Source organism: Scyliorhinus canicula, chromosome 4 (genome assembly GCF_902713615.1).
Source record: "Scyliorhinus canicula chromosome 4, sScyCan1.1, whole genome shotgun sequence".
NCBI classification, from domain to species: domain Eukaryota; kingdom Metazoa; phylum Chordata; class Chondrichthyes; order Carcharhiniformes; family Scyliorhinidae; genus Scyliorhinus; species Scyliorhinus canicula.
Window position 1 is genome coordinate 203,996,096 of NC_052149.1, and position 25,336 is coordinate 204,021,431.

General features: G+C 44.4%; 1 protein-coding gene across 15 annotated transcripts in view; it reads right to left on the reverse strand.

Moving 5' to 3' along the window:
* Positions 1-25,336, reverse strand: part of LOC119965324 (rap guanine nucleotide exchange factor 6-like) — a 498,093-nt gene that overhangs the window by 86,844 nt on the left and 385,913 nt on the right. For all 15 annotated transcript variants that reach the window (XM_038795925.1, XM_038795924.1, XM_038795922.1 and 12 more), the window contains 5 exons: positions 15,495-15,647; positions 12,373-12,537; positions 12,018-12,125; positions 10,277-10,480; positions 7,547-7,655 (listed from right to left, as the gene is read on the reverse strand). In XM_038795925.1, coding sequence (XP_038651853.1) covers positions 7,547-7,655; positions 10,277-10,480; positions 12,018-12,125; positions 12,373-12,537; positions 15,495-15,647 — 739 coding nt within the window. The remainder of the gene's footprint in view (positions 1-7,546; positions 7,656-10,276; positions 10,481-12,017; positions 12,126-12,372; positions 12,538-15,494; positions 15,648-25,336) is intronic.

Here is a 25,336-nt window from a genome sequence, read left to right on the forward strand (position 1 = left end):
TACCATGTGTATAGGTAGGTCAGGTAACTTTTCTCTTAAAAGCAAACTGCTTAAAATATGAGGCAAATCCCCATACTTCTACTGAATGTAACAATTTGATAGCATCGAATTTCTATGGGCCAGCTTATAATATTGTCTGTTATGTTTCATTCCTCTATTTAAAGATAACTTTTTCATGGATATCTTAGTGAATGGTCCCACTGCTTTGTATACTTACACTGCATGTTATTTGCAGTGTCCACCAGTATTAAAGAAAACAAAATCATACACATATCATCACCAACAGTGATTAGCACTGCTGCCTCACAGCGCCAGGGTCCCAGGTTCTATCCGGTCTGGGGTCTGTGTGGAGTTTGCATTCTCTCCCAGTGTCTGCGTAGGTTTCCTCCAGGCTCTCCGATTTCCTCCCACAGCCCAAAGATGTGCAGGTTAGGCCGATTGATTATGCTAAGTAGCCCTCTGGTGTCCAAATATGTGCAGGGTAGGTGGAGTCACAGGGATAGGGCAGGAGAATGGGCGTAGGTAGGGTACTCCTTCAGAGGGTCGGTGCACTCAATTGGCCAAATGGCCCCCTTCTGCACTGTAGGAATTATAACTGCATTATTCAAGTATACAGCTGAAACACTGAATCAACGTAAACTTCAATTCAAGTCTGCGGGTAGACATCAAAGTTTTTGAAGCTATTCGAAGTACAATGGATTCTAACAAATTCTATAAGCTCCAGATTCTTTCCTAACACTGTTCTGGAGTGCAACTTATAGGTGTGTGCACAAGCAGAATTTCTTCAACAACACTTTTACCGAATAGCATGGGACTTCCGGTGGTGTGATGTGCTGAACAGTCGCAAAAGGTGGCTCTCCTCTGGAAACTTAATTTTGGCCCCTTTAACCCAAAGAGCGACTAATAAACGGACAAAAAAAGCCCCCATCTTCAACAATCCAAACAATAACCACCCAAGAAAATGCCCCCTCATCTGCCAAGAAACAGAAAAAACAGCAGGAGTGGTAAGAGACAGGAGAGAAGGTCGTAAACGGCAGACATGAACAAACAGAACAGAGCATGGCGGACTGGAAGGGATCACTGACAGGACCACCAGCGCCGGCACCTTCCCAGCCACTAATGGAGCAATGTATGGAGCTCCTGGCACAGGAGCACCTAAAGCTGAGGGACTGCATCAAGGAGGACCTCATAGAGACCGTGAAGACTGCCATAGCAATCGCCTTGGCCCCTTTCAAAGAGCCCCTGGAAAAGACAGAATGTTGATGGGAAACCCAATAAGACATGGTGTGAGAACTGAAAAGAGCTGCAACTGACCAGAGCGACCGGATAGCGGCACTAGAAATGGTGTTGGCATGGTTAGTGACGGCCCAGGGAGCACTCAAGGGGAAGGTCGGGGACCAGGAGAATAGATCCCTTCCGCCAGAATATGAGGATCGGAGGACTACAGGAGGAAAGGAACCCAACAGACTATGTAGCGCGAATGCTGGGAAAATTAGTCGGGGGGAGAAAGCTCCCCAAACCTCTGGAAGTGGACAGAACCACAGATCACTCAGGCAAAGGTCCAAATCAAGGGAACCGCCATCAACAATCATCGCAAAGCTCCACAGATACCGGGACAAGGAACAGATCTTAAACTGGGTGAGGAGCACCCAGGCCGTGCGGTCCGTATACACCAGAACATTGGGGCCGATCTGGCCAAGCACCAGGCCGAGTGCAACGGAGTCATGCAGCCCTGTTCAAAAACAAAACATGGTTTGGGATGCTTTATCCGGCAGAAATCTGGATAACAGTGAACAGGGAGTTTTACTTCAACATGCCAACTAAAGCAATTTATCAAGAAAAACAGGCTGGGAAAACAGCTGTAATGGACACAAATAGACCACAAAAGATGTTCTTTGTCTTTCCGTGCCTGATCTATCTTTATGTCAAGGGCACTCATTGGAACGATCACCTGAGCATTCCAGGGGTGATGGGGATAGGACAAAGGGACACAGTGGGAAGGAGTGGGGTTGGGGGGGGGGGGGGAGAGAGAAAGAGGAACAAAATGGGCCAAAGATCGGAGGGAAACGCTCCCAGTAGGGGAGCCACCAGACGAGCAAATATGCAAGCGTGCAGAGGTCTGAGGAGAGTGAGGGCTGCGGAGCTTCTCCTGAGAGAGATGGAGGGCTTGGCAGAAGGGGATAAAACAGCAGATTGGGGGGGGAGGTTTAGAGAGTAATAGAGGGAGCGAAGGGGAAAGAGAATCCAACAGGGGCAGAGGAAGGGGGAAGGGCGGATGGTAGAATGCTGGTAGCAATAGGTTGCACATAGCGACAACAGGAACAAAGAAACCAACGGTGGCCATCTTGGATGACCCCTGGACAAAGGGAAACCCCTTAGTGCAGGGGCACATCCACATGGTGAGTATAGCTGACCCCACAGGAGGGGGGGGCGACAGGAGGACAAAAAAAAAAACCCATCAGAATGGTCACCTAGAACGTCAGAAGACTTGACAGCCCAGTGAAAAGATCTAGAGTTTTCGCCCACCTGAAAAGCATGGAAATAGAGGAGGGCTTCCACTAAACATGGAAGCATGCCCCTGGTATGTTTCAATACCAGGGAGCCACACATAAGTAACTGAAGAGGGGTCGTGTACCCAACCACCCGGGGTCTAAAGCAAACAAGCAACCTCCAAACCTGCACATATGTTCTCCAGGCATTGGAGACTAATCACGTTAACTCCCAGCTTGCACTATAGTTTGTACTAAACACTCTCAGTAAATCCTTTGTTACTTGTGTCTTGTATGGTTAAGCATTAACGTAACAATGCTGCTACCAGCCAAAGGTAAATAAGCGATAGAAAACAATATGTAAAAGGTGGGGGGGGGGAGAAGGACAAGGGAATGAGGAGGGGTTAGGCTGTGGGAGTGGGTAAGCTATGTTTTGGGGTTTTATGTTTTTACAGGCGTTTTACTCTGTCTTGTTTTGCACTATTGTGTATTATATAAAATTAAAATCGGAATAAAAACATTTACAAAAAAAAGAATACTTTTACCTTCATAATGTACCTCTAATAGGAAAACGAAGGAACGAATCACATAAAACAGGTAGAGATTATTATTTGGGTGGGATTTTATGCAGGCTCCGTTCCTTAATTTCACCCTTTTCCTGATGAGGGTGGTGGTAGTGAAAACTATTCCTAAACGTATTCCCACCAACTACCATTACAGATTCTGGATTAAACACAATATTCTAGACTAAAAAAAAATGTTCATTCATAAAACATGTTTCAGATACTCAGGTCATTCCACAGCCTTTAACAGCAATAAGGCACTTCTGGAGTGTTTTTACTGTTATACAGGCAATTTGCGCTTTTGTGGTGTCCAATTTGCACAAAGCAATGTTCCACAAATAGAAATGAAGCAAACAACTTGCATATTTATTGGTGAAATGGGAAATATTGATCAGGGCATCAAGAGAAGTCTGAATAGTGTCCATGTTTTTTATATGCAAGGCAATATTACAATAATCATGGGGGACTTCAATATGCAGATGGACTGGGAAAATCAGGTTGGTAGTGATCCCAAGAAAAGGAATTTGTGGAATGTCTAAGAAATGAATTTTTGGGGCAGCTTGTGACAGAGCCTACTAGGGAAGAGGCAATTCTGGATTTAGTGATGTGTAATAAGGCAGGGAACTGAAGGTGAAGGAACCCTTAGGGAACAGTGACCACAATATGATAGAATTTACCCTGCAGTTTGAGAGGGAGAAGGTGGAATCAGATGTAACGGTATTACAATTAAATAAGGGTAACTACAAAGACAGGAGGGAGGAGCTGGACAGAGTTGATTGGAAAAGGAGCCTAGCAGGGAAGACAGTGGAACAGTAATGGCAGGTGTTTTGGGGAGTTATTCGGGAGGCACAACAGAAATTCATCCCAAGGAGGAATAAACATGCCAACAGGAGGACAAGGCATCCATTGCTGACGAGGGAAGTCAAGGACAGCATAAAAGCTAAAGAAACAGCATACAAACTGACAAGGATTAGTGGGAAGTCAGAGGTTTGAGAAGCCTTTAAAAGTGAGCAGAGGACAACTAAAAAAGCAATAAGGGGGGAGAAGATGAAGTATGAGTGAAACCTAGCTAGTAATGTAAAGGAAGATGGGACGAGTTTTTTTCAATACATAAAAGGTAAGAGAGAGGCAAAAATAGTCATTGGACCACTGGAAAATGTGGCTAGAGAAGTAATAAGAGGAAGCAAAGAAATGGCAGATGAACTGAATAGTTACTTTGTATCACTCTTCATAGTGGAAGACACCAGTGGGATGCCAGAGCTCCAGGAGAACCAGGGGGCAGAGGTGAGTGCAGTGACCATTACGAAGGGGAAGGTTCTGCAGAAACTGAAATGTCTGAAGGTGGATAAATCACCTGGACTGGATGGACTACATCCCAGGGTTCTAAAAGAGATAGCTCAGGAGAGTGTGAAGGCATTAGTGATGATCTTTCAGGAATCACTGGAGGCAGGAAGGGTCCCAGAGGACTGGAAAGTGGCTAATATAACACCACTGTTTAAGGAGGGAGGAAGGCCCAAGACAGGAAATTATAGGCTGGTTAGCCCGACTTCGGTCATTGGTAAGATTTTAGAATCCATTATTAAAGATGAGATCGCGGAGTACTTGGAAGTGCATGATAAAATAGGATTGAGTCAGCACAGCTTCGTCAAGGGGAGGACATGTCTGACAAATCTGTGAGAGTTCTTTGAGGAAGTAACAAGAAGTTAGACAAAGGAGAACCAGTGGACGTGATTTATTTATGATGTGGAGATGCCGGCGTTGGACTGGGGTGAGCACAGTAAGAAGTCTTACAACACCAGGTTAAAGTCCAACAGGTTTGTTTCAAACACGAGCTTTCGAAGCGCAGCTCCTTCTTCAGGTGACTCAGTCCTGAAGAAGGAGCTGCGCTTCGAAAGCTCGTGTTTGAAACAAACCTGTTGGACTTTAATCTGGTGATTTATTTAGATTTCCAGAAGGCCTTTGACAAGGTACCGCATAGGAGACTGTTAAATAAGTTAAGAGCCCATGATATTCAGGGTAAGATCCTGGCATGGATAGAGGATTGGCTGACTGGCAGAGAGTGGGAATAAGGGGGTCTTTTTCAGGATGGCAGCAGGTGACTAGTGGTTTTATTCAGGGGTCGGTGCTGGGACTACAACTTTTCACAATATACATTAATGATCTGGAGGAGGGGACTGAAGGCGCAGTTGCTAAGTTTGCAGATGATACAAAGAGCTGTAATGGGGCAGGCAGTATCGAGGATGCACGCGGGCTTCGGAAAGACTTGGACAGGCTAGGAGAGTGGGCAAAGAAGTGGCAGATGGAATATAATGTGGAAAAGTGTGAGGTTATGCACTTTGGAAGAAATGGAGGCTTAGGCTATTTTCAAAATGGGAAGATGCTTAGGAAATCAGAAGCACAAAGGGACTTGGGGGTCCTTATTCACGATTCTCTTAAGGTTAACATGCAGGTTCAGTCGGCAGTTAGGAAGTCAAATGCAATGTTAGCATTCATGTCGAGAGGGGTAGAATACAAGACCAGGGATGTACTTCTGAGGCGGGATAAGGCTCTGGTTAGGCCCCATTTGGAATATCCCCCATATCTAAGGAAGGATGTGCTGGGCTTGGAAAGGGTCCAGAGTAGGTTCACAAGAATGATTCCTGGAATAAAGCGCTTGTCCTATAAGGAACGGTTGAGGACTTTAGGTCTGTACTCGAAGTATAGAAGGATGACGGGGGATCTAATTGAAACTTACAGGATACTGTTTGGCCTGGATAGAGTTGACGTGGAGAGGATGTTTCCACTTGTAGGAAAAACTAGAAGCAGAGGACACAAACTTAGACTTGAACATAGAACATGCAGTGCAGAAGGAGGCCATTTGGCCCATTGAGTCTGCACCGACCCACTTAAGCTCTCAATCCCACCCTATCCCCGTAACCCAATAACCCTTCCTAACCTTTTTGTTTGGTCATTACGGGCAATTTATCATGGCCAATCCACATAACCTGCACGTCTTTGAACTGTGGGAGGAAACCGGAGCACCCGGAGGAAACCCACGCAGACACAGGGAGAACGTGCAGACTCCACACAGACAGTGACCCAGCAGGGAATCGAACCTGGGACTCTGGCGCTGTGAAGCCAAGGTGCTAAAGGGACGATCCTTTAAAACAGAGATGAGGAGGAATTTCTTCAGCCAGAGGATGGTGAATCTGTGGAACTCTTTGCTGCAGAAGGCTGTGGAGGCCAAATCACTGAGTGTCTTTAAAACAGAAATAGATAGGTTTTTGATCAATAAGATTAGGGATTACAGGGAGAAGGCAGGAGACTGGGGATGAGAAATATATCAGTCATGATTGAATGGTGGAGCAGGCCCGATGGGCTGAGTGGCCTAATTCTGCTCCTATGTTTTATGGTCTTTTCCACCTTGAGTGGGTAGACAGCGTCGCAGTTTAACATCCAAAAGATAGCATCCTTTGACAGAGTAGCACTCCCTTATTACCGCACAATAGTATCTGCCACGATTTTACACTCAAGTCTCTGAAGTGAGATTTGAGTGCTCAATCTCATGACACAAAGTTGAATGCGAATACTGAGCAAAGACTGCAACCTTAAAGCAGTGAATATACTGCCAAAGTAGCACATTTGAAATGTAACCCTTTGGGACATCCTGTGGACATGCTGCTGCTGCCTTGTTTCTTTCTTGCCAGGAGATCTATCATGTAATGCCACATTCGTCTGTCTTGTGCCATCTTCACTCATCCGCTGGAGCTCATCTGCAACTACTCTGCGACTTCCGTCATCCAACTATGCCTAGGTTGATTCCTCTTTGTTCTGCCCTCCACTTTGCCCTCTAGAAGAGATCTGGGCAGCACGGTAGCATTGTGGATAGCACAATTGCTTCACAGCTCCAGGGTCCCAGGTTCGATTCCGGCTTGGGTCACTGTCTGTGCGGAATCTGCACATCCTCTCCGTGTGTGCGTGGGTTTCCTCCGGGTGCTCCGGTTTCCTCCCACAGTCCAAAGATGTGCAGGTTAGGTGGATTGGCCATGATAAATTGCCCTTGGTGTCTAAAATTGCCCTTAGTGTTGGGTGGGGATACTGGGTTATGGGGATAAGGTGGAGGTGTTGACCTCGCGTAGGGTGCTCTTTCCAAGAGCCAGTGCAGACTCGATGGGCCGAATGGCCTCCTTCTGCACTGTAAATTCTATGAGAGTCTATCTCTGCAGCTTTTCAGCACTGATCATATGGCCAAAATACAAACATTTCCTTTTCTGGAGTCCCATTTTAGAATTATTTTTACTCTTGCTATTTACCTTTCCATTAGTCTTTCTTATCATTGGTATATGGAAATTCTAGTGCATGTCTTAGCATCCATAGGAAATGCACAATAGTAAATGTAATTGTTATTCAGGCCCATGAAGAAAGTATTTAGTACTTTTATGATGATGATGCCAACTCACTAACTCTAAAATCACACATGACTTGCCCCATTAACGAATGTTTGATTGTACTTACCAAATATGTTAGTTTTCACCGTGATAGACAGATGTGTGTTATGCCTCAGAATTTCTTGCGCTTTTGTGTACTGGATATTCTCAAAGTTCTGTCCATTTACTTCCATAATCTGAAATAATCATGTCACATATTTTGAAGATAATTTCAATAGGAAAGACTGAATCAAAGCACATCTTGTAGGTTTGAATGTTTGCTGTACAGTCACTATGGCAATCAAACCACTGACAATCATCCATTTCCAGTGTAAGCACGTGTCTGAATATTAAATGTTGGCTCAAGTAGCTGAGCCTCAACCTCCCTCATCTCGTCAATATCACCCCCCCCAACCCACTGCCACACCAATGCCCACACCCAACTTACACATGGATATTTCCAGTTGGATTTCCTGAAGATCCCTTTCCTTTCTCGCCCTAGGTGTTGAGGTTAATTATAGAATTGATACAACTGTCCTGACCAAGATCAACTAGCTCTGCAGAAGTGATTGATCCTTGTGATTTTCTGGTTCGTATGGTTCAGCTAAAAATTCGATACATTTTGCTGTGATGGCGGAGAAAAATAATGGAGGTGAATTGTCTCATCTAAGGTTGGACTGTCACAGCAAGGTATAGTAAGGCATGATGTTTAAGCTGCGAGTATTCAAAACCAGATGGCAAAGATTTGTGTGCTTGGTGAAGGTTGATGTGGCAGTTGAATTTTGCGTAACGCATGCTGGCACAGGGTTTAGCACTGCTGCCTCACATCATCAGGAACCTCGGTTCAATTCCGGCATTGGCTAACTGTGGAGTTTGCACTTTCTCTCCGTGTCTGCGTTGGTTTCCTCAAGGTGCTCCGGTTTCCTCCCACAGTCCAAACGATGAGCAGGTTCGGTGGATTGGCAATGCTAAATTGCCCCTTGTGTCGAAAGATGTGGCGGTTAGGTGGGGTCGCAGTTAAAGGACGGGAGAGTGGCCCTAGGTGGGGTGCTCTTTCTGAGGGTTGGTGTAGACTCGATGGGCTGAATAGCCTCCTTTTGCACGGCAGGAATTCTATGATTCTCTCTTTGTTTCATATCTTAGCTCCCATATTTCATGTGGACACTTGCAGATAAACTTTAAACAAATGGGAATCTAAGGTAAACAAATGCCTCAGCAATCACTTGGGACTCAAATTAATGTTCAGTGCATTTTCTGAACTGAACAAATCTGTAAACACTTATTAGCATGCCTTGCCTGAATCAAGTTGAACATACATGGTTAGTCAGGTCAAATACAAACACTTACATTGTGCTTTTCATGACCACCGGATAGCTCAAAGCACTTTACAGCCAATTAAGCACTTTTGAAGTATGGTCTTTGTTGGAATATAAGAAATGTAGTAGCGAATTTGCACACAGAGATTTGCAGAACAGCAATGTAATAACGATCCAAGAATCTGTTTTTGTGATATTGACCGAGAAATAAATATTGGCCAGGGTACAGGGGATAACTTCCCTTCTCTTCAAAACAGTGCCATGGACCTTTTGCATCCACCTGAGGGGACAGGCAGGGCCTCATCTTACTGTCTCATCCAAAAGACAGCATCCCCATCAGTGCAGCAGCCCTTGAGCCTCAATTTTTGTGATCAAGTCCTGGAGTAGGACTTGAATCTGGAACCTAACAACTCAGAGGGAGGACTGATACGAACTCTGCCACTACTGACAGATGCTGTGATTTTGTGCCTTCCGCAAGTGCAAATGGTGACATGGGCACAAAATATCGCTAGAGTCAGAAAACAAGAATCACATTGGCGGGGTCTCACTTTCTGACCTTCCCCGCCCCTCACCGGTGTCATAATGAAATTAACATTTCATTAAAGGGCTTCCCAACGCATCTTTCCCCCCATATTAGGAACTTCCACCTCGTTGATGTGACGTCACGTCAGTGAGGTTTACAACAGGCTTTGAAAAACGTGAAGCAGGCCAAGAGAACCAGCCAAGGAAGCACAAGTATAGCCCCCAGAGGGGAAGAGGAAAATAACTGGGCAGTACCCTGCCCCCAAGCAGTGCCAGGGATATAGTGCTGAGTTCCATTTATGGTGGTTGGTGGGGGAGGTTTCTTTTTCTATGTGTTGGGGAGGGATCCTCTTGTGTGTACTTGTGAGCAGGATCTCAATGTGCATGGGGGAGGGGGAGGGGTGTCTCTGTTTCTTATCAGAAATGAAGGCTCCCTTTAAAAGGGGGCCCTGATCTCTGAATTCCCATTTTATACTGGCGTTGCACCATCAGCGGGGCTGTGGGGGCCATTCTTGCAGATTTCTATGAATTTTGAGCTTTGGCAAAGAGTCATCCAGACTCGAAATGTTAGCTCCCTTCTCTCTCCACAGATGCTGTCAGAACTTCTGTGATTGTCCAGCATTTTCTGGTTTTGTTTCAGGTTCCAGCATCCACAGTAATTTGCTTTTATTTACCTACAGATTTCTTCTGCACAGAGTGCAGCACAATGTGGCAAGAAAAGCCGGCTGTGCGGCACGCTGACTTTCTCGTCCTCAGCCAACACTGTGCAAAAATCAAACATTCCACCCAGAGTTTAAGCAATTTTATATAATATCTGTTGATTTTTTACACAGTGGACAGATGTACACTTAATGCACAAATGTATACTTAATATTTGATAAATCACACAAACAATTATGCATGCAAATTTCAAAAAGCCCAAGCTTGCAAAGTGTTCAACTGTCACATACAATTGTATTTACAAACACAGTAGTTTTTACCTGGTCACCTCGCTTGAGTCCAGCCTCAGCAGCTTTGCTGCCTGCCTCCACACTTTCCACAAACATACCAAATCCTCTCTCACTGCCACCAAGCAGACTAAAATACAAAGGGGACTCTCTGGACGGTTTCAACAAAGTTATCTGCCTCCATTTGGCTTTAGCAGCACAAGCAATATTCAACAACCTGAGGTGACCTTTCATTTTCTGCAATAAAAAGAATATAGACTGTACACATAATTTACAATAGAAAGCAATGAACAATTAGAAGCGATTGTCAGCCATCACTCTAATCAAAGTATTTGAATCAAACAACGGTTTCAGAATGAATGGTTTGTAACTCTTATCCGAAACTCAGAAGTAAATTATGATTTCAAAATCAACCAATTATAGAACATAGAACAGTACAGCACAGAACAGGCCCTTCGGCCCTCGATGTTGTGCCGAACAATGATCACCCCACTTAAACCCACGTAACCTGTATACCCGTAACCCAACAATCCCCCCATTATCCTTACACTACGGGCAATTTAGCATGGCCAATCCACCTAACCCGCACATCTTTGGACTGTGGGAGGAAACCGGAGCACCCGGAGGAAACCCACGCGCACACGGGGAGGACGTGCAGACTCCACACAGACAGTGACCCAGCCGGGAATCGAACCTGGGACCCTGGAGCTGTGAAGCATTGATGCTAACCACCATGCTACCGTGAGGCCCCTATGTATGTAATTATTATATGTATTAATTACATTATATGTAATTATATGTAATTATTATATGTAATTAATTTTGATTTACTTGAATTCCATTTTCACTGTTTTTTTAAATCTCAACAGTGACTTTTACGTAGACACCACTGATCAGGACAGGTTATACAATATATTCAAACAAGTGTGATTTTTATCCAGGTAATAATGAATAATAAGGCAAGAGCACATGAGACACTTTACACCTCAGTAAATATTTTGGCATGAGGAAAAGCTATGCACGAAAGCAATGACTATTATGATAAAAAAAACTTTGCAGTGTATTGCTGCCATTAGGTCACCTCAATTCTTTTAAAAATAATAAATATAACAACACACAGCATCACAAGTTTACTACACCAACAACATGAACAAGAGAGTAGTTGAAAATGAATGCAGAGTAAATATATTGCATGTTGTGTCCTACATTATCTCATCAATCTGATCAGAACTAATATACAACAGATTAATAACATTCTGTTGAAAGTATACAGAAAAACAATGTACAGCTAGGAATCATTAAAAGGCAGCAATATTGCCTAGGTTTAGTGCCATGATAAATTGTGAAACTGAAGCCTGAGCAGTTCATTGCTCACCAGTGCCTTATGAATTGCATAACTGACGTGCCTGAAATATCAGGAAAGATAACAATGGGGAAATGCAATTGACTTGCAGGCAATGAACATGCTTGCTTGGAGCCATGTGTCAGTTCTATAACCAACTACTTTTCTAAAATTACTGCAGTTTATATACTTCGTAAGGCATATAACCATTAATCCGCACACCAAATCCATTCCATATTAATTTTCAAATTTAATCTATTCTCCATTGGTCACATGGTATTTTGTTGATGTAGTTAAATTGTTATGCTTAATTTGAAATTATATTTGCTGTTTTTATCATACTAGTGGACATTTTTATACTTGCCTTTGCATCATGCCAAAATGTTTACTGATGCGCCAAAGTCTTTGATGTACTACTGCTTGTATACTTACCGCAGTTTCTAACTTATTTTCAAATTCCTCCAGAAAATTGGTCATGGCAGGATCTCCTTCAAAATCATTGAAGTGATTGTTCACCCACAAGAGCACGACTCGTGTGACCTAAAACAAGATTATTTGGAATTCAGAATTATAGCACATAAATATGATGTCTAAAGCATGCTATTAAGTTTGAAATAAACTTATTTGCGTATTTTAATTAACTGTTGGCTATTGCATATCACTGTCAATTCCAAGACATAGAGCCACACAAAATGGCAGTTTACACATGCAAAAGAAAAAAATAGTCTTCAAATATCCATCTTTTTACTTCCAATCATTAGAAATTGATAACATTCTTCAGACTGACCTTGTCCCTCAGGCTATCAACGTTAAACCACTCCAGTAATTTCTCTCCAACTTCCATAGGTCCTGATAGAAATGTTCTACATGTTAACAAGAAATCCTCTATGTATGTGGGATCAACAATGGAATGTTCTTCAACTAGATGTCGAATAAGTCTGTCTGGTGTTCCCTGAAAAAGTAACGCAACACCATTGAAATCAATTCAGTTACTCCTATTTGGTTCAAACTCTTCTTGGTAAATTTGCAAACAACTCACAGGTTCAGCAGATAAAATAAATTGGTGTTCACTCGAGATGAGACTGGACTGGCTTTCAGTTGACACACTGCAAAACCATTTGTATACATCTATATTACCAGGCAACCATGTTTTCAGTCTTACCCTGAAACAAATAGTTTGTTTTGGCAAGATGTTATGGGGATGGTTCCTCACTCAACAGAGAAACCTTATGCACCAACACCTTCCATTTCCTCACTGTTTTAATAAAAATTATCTGAGCTTGACTTTGGCTTCCTCTCAGCATAAATGTATGCACATTTGAAGACAAGAATGCCACTACCTTGTTTAGAGAAGGTGACGTGGTCAAGCTAATCCAAAGGTCTTGACAAATGCAAGTTAATCATTCTCCCAACCTGCAATCAGCATCTTGCTGTATGCCCAACAATGAATACATTTCAAAAGCATAACCATGACCATGAAGCACTTCGGAATATCTTGAGGATGTGAAAGGCACTACACAAGTGCAACATCTTGAGCACAAATAACTCAGCTGAGAGGCAAATGTTTTCACTATTGAATATTCACTAGAAGCAATGTATGAGAACTATATAGAACATGGAATATGTGTTGATGGATCTGTCAGATTATCCTCAATGCCAAACAAGTTGATGTAAAATTGGAAAACAAAGGGGGAGGAGACCAAAAAAAAATCGGATGGGCTCTCATAGCAGGCTTTGAACTCACCCTAAAAGCAGTACTGGAAGAGGTCTGGGAATCAGTTTACTAGTTTTGGTTAAAAATGGCAAAAGGCCATTGTCGTAGTGGTGTTGGTTACAGAATGTGCTTGGAACCAAGAATTTATATCCTTCTGTACATTAACAGCAAGTCTTCATCTACTACTTGTAAACATACATACGTGAAAGGGCACATGCATGGAGCTATCTCCATCTCTAGGTCTTAACATATCTCTGTCCAACACCACACGATCCAAGGTTTAGGTCATCTGCCTTCATTTATCACTGCATGGATGGTACCCTAGTGAGTCCTACATTAACCCTGTACATACCAGGCCCTTACACTACACCTCCCCACTAAATATTGATCCCATTTAGAGTTACATTAGTTTACTTCAAGTTTGACACTGTTGTAAGCCTTCTGCATTTACCTTATTGTTACAACCTTAATAATGCTTATTCCTATCAAAGTAATACCATTAATAACATTCTTACCACCCCTTCTACCCCCTTCCAAGTCCTTGAAGTTAGTGGTTAAGGTGGCCTGGAGGCCTGACCATTCCGCTTCTTACTCGTCATTTTGTCAGAGGAGTGGTAGGCTCTGTCGGTTCTTGTTCTTGCTGTTGGCATTCAGGTTGAACTGGCACTTAGGTATACTTTCATTCTTTTCTTCCATTGCTTTATGTTGGCTTGCATCTATTCAGTTTGGCTGTTGCGTTAATCCATGGTTGGTGTGATTGTTTCTTCCAGGGTGGACAAACACAACATTTGTTTCCTTGGCTCTGCTACTTCTCTGCGGAAGCAGTCTTGAAGCCCATTGAAACTGAGGAAGAGCATTCATGTGGTGAGAAGAAGGTTTTGTGGTATGCTCACCTCTACATTTCGTTGTCGATGGTGAGCATCATTTCTTTGTCCTACCTTTCAAGCTTCCATTCTGTCAAAGCATTTCTGCTAATTATTTTTGAAATACCTCACGCTCTTCTGCCATTCTATGTACTTGATTTTTAGCTCTTCGTGTAGCACTTTGGAAACAATGTTTTTCCAAGGTTCCTGCCAAATGTGCAACTGCTTCATTCAGTGTTGTGGCCTCAGTCTTGGACCTTTCGGTTTCCTCCCAAAATATTGAACATTCCTGAGTCTTTTCTGAACACTAGCTCATTAATTCTTTCATAGCGGCATTAAATTTATTAATTTTCACTTTGTAATATTCCTGAGGAATCCTCGTAGAGTGCCAAGGTCCTTCAGCGGGTTTTCCCGCTGTTATAACCTTCACAAGACTCACAAAGAAGACCTCCTCGTGGAAGACAAGCTCGTCCACTGAGGGGCAGAGGCCCAACAGAGGGGTTTGTTAAAATCTACCGATAAAATCCAGCCAGGAAAGGAACCGGCATCTTTGGATGGTCCCGAATGGGACTAGTTGTACTCTCGCTGCTTTGCGATTTTCATTTACTTTGAAATAAACTAATTTGCTTCTAACGTTTTTGGGACTCCCATGATTATAATAGTTGCTCAGCTCAAGATCTTCGTCTTGAGGTTTCTGAAATTTACCAGTGTCTGATTAAGCTTGTTCTGCCATTCTGCTGCACCAGGTATCCTTTATTCCATCAAGTTGCTGAAGGTTAATGAATCGCTTTTGAATCTGATCCTGAAGGATAATTAGCTGTTCTTTCAACTGTATATTTTCTTATTCAACTCTCGTCTTCTCACTTAATAGACGAGTGTACAGCTTTACCAAAAGTAGTAGCTCCAACGCAGCTTTTCAACGGTTTTTCAAACTAATTTGGGGGCAAGGAAGGCGGCCGGGTGGCGGGGTTGAGGGAGAGGGAAGAATGGAATCATGTGAAAAACGTATTGTAATGTATATACCTGGTTGTGCTATTGGGTTATCAGTCATGTCAAAGCATTAATATGGCTGATCTTTTCAGTAGTTCAGAATATTAGTTGCCGACCAAGCAACGTTCAGTCGAAGTTACTTTTAATTTGTATGGGGATCGTAACATTGTTTCCCTGGTATAACAAGACTAAGTGCTTCAGTGATATCATGCAAAACATCTGTAACTTTGCATTTGGGAAGGTTAATAATAGCAGTGGTTTCAGAAAATAAGGGAGGAATAGTTTTATCTGAAAACAGAGAGGCACATTAATTGCAACAATCCAATGTTTCACTCAACCTACCTTTATAACTATGTGCCCTTTCCTTGTTCCACTACGGTCCAGTTCTCTATGCTCTTTCACCATTACTATCTCCCCTTCTTCCTCAACCTTGTGAGTGTTCTTCTCGACTTGATTCAGAATTCTGCAGTAATCCTGTTGAGCTATACTTACAAACTATCATAAAGTAGAACAAGAGACCAAAAATGGTTAGATTGAACACATTTTGTAAATTAACATTTTTTTCAAAAAGGTAGAGCCCCAAGAATACTTAGTTTTACACAGATACAATGAGTGACATTAGTTTAAGATATTTCAGCACAAGACAATCATTATGAAATTTCCAACTTAAAGATGGTAATGATTATAAAAAATTGCACGCCTTTTTCTTATTGGGTGGTATAATAGAGTGTAAGTGATCATCATTCTGATGATTATTGGAGCACATAAAACCTGACAAAATTAGACTAGGATACCAATAGAGAAATGATAGTTTTCCTGTAACCTGTGTGCTCTGGCAACCATTCACAACAAAATAAATAAAGCACATCACACTATGTCAGAACATTCAGCACAAAGGGCATCACAAAACTTTCACTGGTCATCATGTTTATAATGATGATCAATAAACATGAAAATTTAAAAATGGAAAAATTGCCTGTGTGTACAAGTGAAAGTTATAAAAATCAATCAATGATCTTCCATCCTTTCCTCAGGATGTTAATTCATGCTGCTTAATAATCATAACTGACTTCCAGAGCCTCAAAGTGGTCACTGTTCACATACAAGTTCAGGTAACTAATTTTAGCAGACCACTAATTTAGACAGGGTGGGAAGGTTAGAAACTAATCTGATTCTGTCCTGACATATCCATTTCAGCAGATGTCACTGAATTGGAATCAGAGAGACAATAGCCAACTATAGCCCACAGCCTCTGAGGTTTACTACGGACACCCATCATTACATGGCCAATTCAGCAGAGACCAGGCATCAAATCTAGAAGTTTCCATTGCTATCATTCAGTGTCACACTGCTTGGTGCTTGTATCCCACTGAGGCATCAGGGTATCAAGTGCTAAGTGAGGCCGGAATTGAGTGTGGCGCCGTTGTTGCCAATCGTCCACTCCCTCAAAAACAGCGTACTCCGGGAGTACGGCGCACACCGTATGGACGGCCTCAGGACATCATCTGAGGCCCTTCCCCGACGCTCCACCACCAATCGGCCGAGTCCAGCACCACCACAGTCGGCGTGGGAGCCGTTCTGTGTGGGGGGGGGGGGGCTTTGGTGGGGGCTGGAGGCACTAGTGGGGGGTGGTCCAGGGGTGGCGAGGCTGACAACAGGGGGCAGTTTTTGGCAGGCCGGGTCCGCGCGCGGCCAGCGCCATGTTGCACGGTGCAGCCGCTGCAGACCGCCACTGTGCGCATGCGCAGCCACGGACCCGGCCATTCTCCGGCCACATCCGCAGGTAAAGCACAGGGCATTACGCTGCGCAGCTGCTAGCTCCCCACCAGACAGAGGGTCGGTGCAGGGGCGGCACCAACTTTCCGGTTGTAGGACCAGACTGATCCTGCGGACATCGCCACAGGATCGGAGAATCCAGCCCATCGTGTCTGCACCAGGCAAAAACAACCTCAATATTCTAATCCCATCTTCCAGCACTAGACTCATAGCCTTGTATGCCTTGGGACCGCAAGTGCACATCTAAATACTTCTTAAATGTAACAAGGGTCTCTGCCACCACCATCCTTTCAGACAGCGAATTTCAGGCTCCCACCACCTTCTGAGGGAAAAACTTTTTCCTCCCATTTCCTTTAAACCTCCTGCCCCTTCCTTAATCTATGACCCCATGTCATTGATCCGTCCACCAAGGTGAAAAATTTATCTATGTGCCTCATAATTTTATACATTCTAATCATGCCCCCACCCTCCAACACCCCCCTCCCCCCCCAACCCCCTCAGTCTCCTCCCCTCCAAGGAAAAGAACCCCTATCTATCCAATTTCTCTTCATAGCCAAAACTCTCCAGCCCAGGCAGTATCCTGGTAAATCTCTTCTGCACCCTTTCCAGAACTATCACAACCCTCCTATAGTATGGATTCCAAAACTGCACACAATAATCTAGTTGTGGCTGAATCAACGTTTTATACAGTTCCAGCCTAATCTCCCTGCTCTTAAATTCTGTGCTCGGCTAATAAAAGCAAGTGTACCATATGCTTTCTTAACAAGTTTATCCACCTGCCCTGCTACCTTAAGGGACTGGAGTGAATGCACACCAAGATCTATCTGATCCTCAGTGCTTCCCAGGGTTCCCTCATTCATCATGTATTCCCTTGCCTGGTTTGTCCTGCCCAAGTGCAACACCTCACACTTTCCAGATTGAGTTTCATCTGCCACCAATCAGCCCATCTGACCAGCCCGTCTATATCCTCCTGTAATCAAAGGCTATATTCCTCACTATTCACCACCCCACCAATTTCCATAAACTTACTGATAAACCCCCCTACATCCAAGTCTAAAACATTTATATAAACCACACACAGCAAGGGCCCCATCACTGGTCTCTGCACGACCCCACTGGACACAGGCTTCCAGTCAGAAAAACGTCCCTCAACCATCACCCTCTGCTTCCTGCCACTCCGGATCCAATTTGCCAAATTTCATTGGTCCTATGGACTCTTATCTTTGCTATCAATCTCCCATGTGGGACCTTATCAAAAGCCTTGCTGAGTCCAAGTGGGCTACGTCAAATGCATTGCCCTCATCTACACATCTGGTCACTTCTTCAAAAAATTCAATCTAGTTGGTCAGCCAGGACCTCTTTTCAACAAAACCATGCTGATCCCTGTATCTCCAAATACATATTAATTATGTCTGTCAAAATTGCTTCCATTGGTTTCCCAACCAGAAGTTAGATTGACTAATCTATAGTTTCCTGGTTTATCCCTTCCTCCCTTCTTGAATAATGGTATCAAACTGGCTATCCTCCAGTCCCCTGGCACCTTTCCTGGCCAGAGTAGAACTGAAAATTATTGCCAGCGCCCCTGCCTCACTCAACAGCCTGGGATACATTTCATGTGGCCCTGGATGTTTATCTACTTTTAAGCCTGCAGACCACTCAGAGCCTCCTCTCTATGTTAATTTCTTGAATTTTATCGCAGTCCTTCACCCTGATTTCTATGCCCACATGTTCCCTCTCACTATTGAACATTGGCACAAAGTATTCATTTAGCATCCTACCTACACCCTCTGGCTCCACATACAAATTACCACTGTGGGCCTTATTGGGCCGTAGTTTCTCCCTGGTTATCCTTTTACTCTTACTATACTTGTATAACAACATTGAAGGTTTCTTTATTTTACTTGCTAGTATCCTTTCGTATACCTTTTTTTGCTCTGCTAATTTCCTTCGTAAATTCCCTCTGGCACATTCTATACTCCTCTCGGGCTTCTGCTGTTTTAAGCCCTCGATATCTGCCATAAGCTTATCTTTTTCTCTTTATCCAATACTGTCGCTCGATATCCAGGGTTGACTGGATTTGTTGTTTGTACCCTTTTTCATTATTGGAACATGCTGACTCTGCACTCTTACTATTTCCTTCTTGAGTGCATCCCACAGTTCTGTCACAGATTTACCTAAAAATGTCTGCTCCCAGCCCTCTCTGGCCAAATCATAGCTGATCTTATTACAATCGGCCATCCCCAGTTTAGAACTTTGATTTCAGGAGATCCTTATCTTTTTCCATAACAATCTTGAATCTAACAAAATTATGATCGCTATCTACAAAATGCTCCCCCACTGATACTTAGTCATAGATAGATGTCATAGAATTTACAGTGCAGAAGGAGGCCATTCAGCCCATCGAGTCTGCACCGGCTCTTAGAAAGAGAACCCTACCCAACGTCAACAACTCCACCCTATCCCCATAACCCAGTAACCCCACCCAACACTAAGGGCAATTTTGGAGACTAGGAGCAATTTATCATGGCCAATCCACCTAACCTGCACATCTTTGGACTGTGGGAGGAAACCGGAGCACCCGGAGGAAACCCACGCACACACGGGGAGGATGTGCAGACTCCGCACAGACAGTGACCCAAGCCGGAATCGAACCTGGGACCCTGGAGCTGTGAAGCGATTGTGCTATCCACAATGCTACCGTGCTGCCCAGCTTCAACCACTTGCCCAGCTTTGTTGCCTAAAATTAAGTCCAGGACTGCCTCCTCTCTTGTAGAACCTTCCATGTACTAGAATAAAAAATTATCCTGCACGCAATTTAAGAATTCAGTTCCCTCAAAACCTTTTTTATTCGTTTATGGGATGTGGGAGTCACTGACATTTATTGGCCATCCCTGAGGGCATTTACGAGTCAACCACACTGCTGTGATCTGGAGTCACATATATGCCAGATCAGGTAAGACGACAGATTTCCTCCCCTAAAGGACATTAGTGAACCGGATGGGTTTTCACAATCGACAATAGTTTCATAGTCACTTAGACTTTTAATTCCAGATTTTTGTTGAATTCAAATTTCAACCATCTGTCATGGTGGGATTCAAACCCAGGTCCCCAGAGGATGGCGCTGGGTCTCCGCATTATTAGTCCAGTGACAATACCATTGCGCCATTGCTTCCCACACTACGACTACTCCAGTTATTATTGTGGAAGTTGAAATCCCCCACTGCCCTATTACTTTTACATTTACATTTCTCTGAAATTTGCCTACATATCTGCTCTCTATGTCTCTCGGATGGTTAGGGATCCTATGGAACACCCCCCCGAAAATGTGATTGCTCCTTTTTGGTTTTTGTTCTACTCATATGGCTTCATTTGAGGAACCTTCGAAGATGTCATCCTCCATACTGCTGTGATTGATTCACTGATCAAAATTGCGACACCCCTCCTCTTTTACCACTTTCCATGTCTCGCCTGAAAATCCTGGGCAGGATCCTCCCAGCCGCATGTTTCGCAGCAACGGATTGTTTCCTGGATGCGGGATTCCCTGTTCCCACTGCTGTCAATGGAAATTTCCATTGAAGCCACCCCACTCCACCGGGAAACCTGCAGGTGGGGGTGCACTGTCGTCAGGACCAGAGAATCCTACCGCCTGCAAATGGCCGGAGAATTCTGGGCCCTATTTCCTGGAATATTGAGCTGCCGATACTGCCCTTCTCTCAACCATGTCTCAGAGACACAATTACATCACACCCGCAGGTTTTAATTTATGCCCTCAACTCAATCGGCCTTCTTCGTCAGACTACTTATGTTAAAATAAATACCATCCAATCTTCCCAAACACTCTTGAGACTTAACTGGTGTATAGCTTTTATGCCTTCCTGATTCACTTGCTGTCTCTTCTAATTTTGGCAGTGCACCTTCCCCTGTTGAACCTTCTCAGGATCCCACTACCCCACCACATTAGTATAAATCCTCCCCAACCTCATCCACCTTATACAGGATGTAGATTAAAAAAACAGGACACAGAAGGTAGTAATCTCGGGATTAATTCCGGTGCCATTTTATTCATGTTTCACTGTTCCCAAAAATTGTCCCAGTGTCCCAGAAATCTAAAGCCCTCCCACCTGCACCTTCCCTCCAGCCACACATTCATCTGAACTAACCTCCAATTTCTATATTCACTAACATGTGGCACTGGAATTAATCCAGAGATTACTGCCTTCTGGGTCCTAATTTTTAATCTACTTCCTACCTCCCTAAATTTGCTGACAGGACCTCATCCCTTTTTCTGCCTATATTGTTGTTACCAGTTCATACCGCGTTATCAGTCAGTTTGCCCTTCCCCTTCAGAATACCCTGCAGCAATTCAGTGACAACCCTGACACCAGAGAGGCAACATATCATTCTGGCACCTATTTTGCGGCCACATAAACACCTCCCTGTTCCTTGTATAATTGAATCCCCTACCACTAAAGTGCTGCCTTTCTTCCTCCTCCCCTCTTGTGCAACAGACCTTCCCATGGGTGGCATGATGTTGACTGCCACTTTACCCTGCACAGTCATTTCCCCCAGCAATATCCAAAAGGGGGATTGCACTACCTGCCTGCTGTCACCCATGCCCTTTTTGTCTGTTCAATTTTCACCTGCAGTGCGGCCATCTCATCTCACTGAACGTGCTATCCATGCCATGCTCCGCATCACAGATGCTCCACAGTAAATCAACCCTCAGCTCCAGCTCTGAAATAGTTAGCCCAGGGGTGGGCAAACTTTTCCGTGCAAGGGCCACATTCAGAAATTCACAATTTTAAAGGGCCGCATAGTATATTAAGTAAAATAATTAATATTTTAAATAGCCAAAATAAAAGGTCTTTAAAGAAAAAAAAGCACATTTATTTGAAAAACAAAGTAACTCAGTAAGTAACAGAACAATGTCAATGAGAATGATGCATCTGACTGCAGTCATTTACCAGTTTGTTGAAATCAGGTGTCAAGTTGCTTGTGCTGATCCTTAACACTGACAGAAGCACAGCCTAGCCGAGTCAACGATAAAAACGCGCGTAGTGGGGTGGATGAGTGAGGCTGCCTTATTGGTCGGTTTAGTTGGGTGTGCGACCAATAGGAGTCCAGGTTACAAACAATAATAAGGCTTATTGAATAAGCGCATTTACTTCAGCGGCTTTTCCCCGGCGGCTTTTCAAAAATGCCGGTTATGATTCCGGGCACCTCATTGGCGGGCCGCATAAAAACCTTTGTCGGGCCGCACGGCCCGTGGGCCGTAGTTTGCCCACCCCTGAGTTAGCCAGTAGCTGCAGTTGTACACACTTTCTGCACATATTGTCACCTGGAACAGCTTAAGCCTCTATGATTTGTTACATAACACAGGAGTGTATCATGGATGGGAGGTCTCATGCCAACACGACCCGTAAGCCCCATATTTACTTCCTTAACAAAAAAATTATACTCATAAAATAATACTATTTACTTGCATCCAATATGCTTTATTATAACGATCCTGACTTTCACTTATTTGGTTTAAGCCCTTCTTCCAAAACAAAACACTTAAAATTACGACTGCTTCACTGCGATGCTGACTGCTAGGACACAGTTCGTAGACCGCTACACTGTGACGCTAACTGTGAGAACACTCTTCCCAGAATACTTTATTGCAATGTTGACGGTGAGGATACTGTTCCGATATTGCTTCACTGCGAAGACACTGTTCCCAGATCTCTTCACTGCGACACTGATATCATTTCAACGCCTTTTAACTGCGATGCTGACTGCGAGAACACCATTCCCAGTCTCTGAGCATTACCCGGAGTCTCTGGATTAATAGTTCAATAACAAGACCACTACGCCACTGCCTCCCTGAAAATTTCATTAGGTGCCATGGTGCATTTGAACCCAGAACATTAATGTGGGATTTTCGATTACTGATGCAGTGAACTCGACCGCTATGGCACCACTTCCCTTCAGTGCAATGTCGAAGCATTGGAGGAAATGAAGCCAAGCCCCCTTCTTATGGCATTAGTATTTTATTTAAATTTTCTAGCCACATTGACAAGCTGGAGGAGAAGGTGAGTGAGTGAGTCGGGCGGCTGAGCGTGGGGGGTACTCAGGGTGGAGATGAGGTTGCGTAGTCAAGGACAGGGAGGGAGCATTGAGGTTGGGACACAGGTCAGTAGCACAGTTATGCAGGAGTTGCAACTGGTTTTAATCCTAACATCTACTAATTAGCCATTCAATTAAATAAGTTGGAATCATCTGAAGTCTCAGACTTCAAATTTGAGTTTCAGAGGGTTTCAGATGTAGGATAATTGCCCAACAGAAGTTGAAACTTCCTCGGCAATTCCCATGCAGTCATTGTGTGGAGATCTCAGAGGGGTCTCCCAGCAATTCTTCCAGGGTACCACTGAGGTATGACCCTCTGGAGATCGGAAAATCATGTTCCATATCTTACAACACTGGAAACTAGCAATTCCACATGAATCAGTTTAGATTTACTGGGTATGTAGGTGACAGCAGTTCATAGAAGCCCTACAATGCAGAAGTAGACCATTTGGCCCATCGGGTCTGCACTGAACCTTTTGAATGAACTACCCATTTACACTCCCCTGTCCATCCCGTCCCACCCCCGTACAGTTCGGACAGTTAAAATGGCAGTCCTCCTGAGGTTGTTGTTTGTTCCAGAACCTTCCAAATTTTATCCCCAAGGCGCACTTCAAAAAAGTGAATGCAGTTATCTCGGGGTTTGTTTGGGCGGGTAAAACCCCATGGGTGAAGAAGGTGCTGCTGGAGCAGGATGTGGGGGCTGGCTCTTTGGAATTTTATTAATTAATACTGGGCGGCGAATATTGCGATGGTCAGGAAGTGGGTAATGGGGGAGGTGTCGGTATGGGAGCAGGTGGAGGCGGCCTCATGTAAGGACATGAGTTTGGGAGCACTGTTAACGGCATTTCTATCGTTCTCACCGGCTCGGGACACCACAAGCCCAGTAGTAGTGGCAGCCCTGAGGGTGTGGGGAGTGTAGAGGCAGCACATGGGGTTGGAAGGTGTGTCGGTGTCGGCACCGCTATGCGATAACCACCGGTTCGCCCCGGGGGGGGCTGGATGGGGGGTTTTGGAGGTGGCAGAGGGCGGGGATTGAGAGATTTGGGGATCTGTTTATTGATGAGCGTTTCCCAAGCTTGGAGGAGGAGTTTGAATTGCCAGGTAGAAATGGGTTCCGGTATTTACAAGTGAAGGATTTTGTGCGAAGGCAGGTTTCGCCCCTCCCGCACCTGCCGCACCGGGGCTGCAGGATAAGGAAGTGTCAAGAACAGCAGTGGTAGAGGGGATGGTCTCAGAGGTCTATAAGGAGCTGATGGAGGGCAAGTAGGGGAGGTGAAGAGAAAGTAGGAGCTTTGGTGGGGTGGGGGGGGAGGGGGGCATTGTTGGAGGCCGGATTATGATAGGAAGTCCTGAGGTGAGTTAACGCATCCTCATCATACGCCATGCTCAGCCTACTACAAGGTGGTCCACAGGGCACACATAACTGTGGCCCGGATGAGCAGGCTCTTGAGGGGGTGGAGGATAAGTGTGTAGGTCGTGCCGAGTCCAGAGGTGGCAATCTTTGGTGTGTTGGAAGACCCGGGAGCCCAGTGGGTGAGAGAGGCCGACGTCTTGGCCTCTGCTTCCCTGTTGGCCTGGAGACGGATCTCGGAGGACTAGGACCCCCGAAGTCGGGGGTGTAGGTTAGCGACATGGCGGGGTTTCTCACACTCCAGAAAATTTTATCCGCCTTGAGGGGTTCGTTGCAGGGGTTTGCTTGGAGGTGGCAGCCAGTCAAAGACTTCTTCGAGAAAAATTAAGGTGTCAGCAGTGGGGAGGGAGAGAGAAGGGGAGGCATGGAAGAGACGAGTGAGGACAGGAGAACCAACGGAGATGGGGGCTGGGGAAGGTGGCACTGTTTATGTAAGCCATGTTGGCTGGGGTCTGTGCTCGGGGGGGGGGGGGGGGGGAAGTTTGTTGGTTATATTGCTATGTTTTTGTTCTTGTAGAAATTTGATGTTTAAAATTGTTAAAATTCTAAATGCCTCAATAAATATTTTCTTTTAAAAAAAGCGATAAATGCTGGCCTTGGAGGCATTGCCCACACACACAAAAAAAATTAAATGTTATCCTCCTCTCAGACAGCTTCATCAAAATTGTTGAAATTGGCCTTCTATGGGAGGGAGATCAGACAGAAACTACCAGCATTGACTGGTATGCAAATTCTCATCTTACTCAGGTAGCTGGCACTAATTGTAACTATTCACTGCCAACAAGCACACATTGCCAGTCTCAAGAGCCCAGCTGCTTTCAAGGAGATGGTCTAATTATTTCATTTTGTTTCACAGTTGCCCAGGAAATAGTCATCACCGCAAATCTCC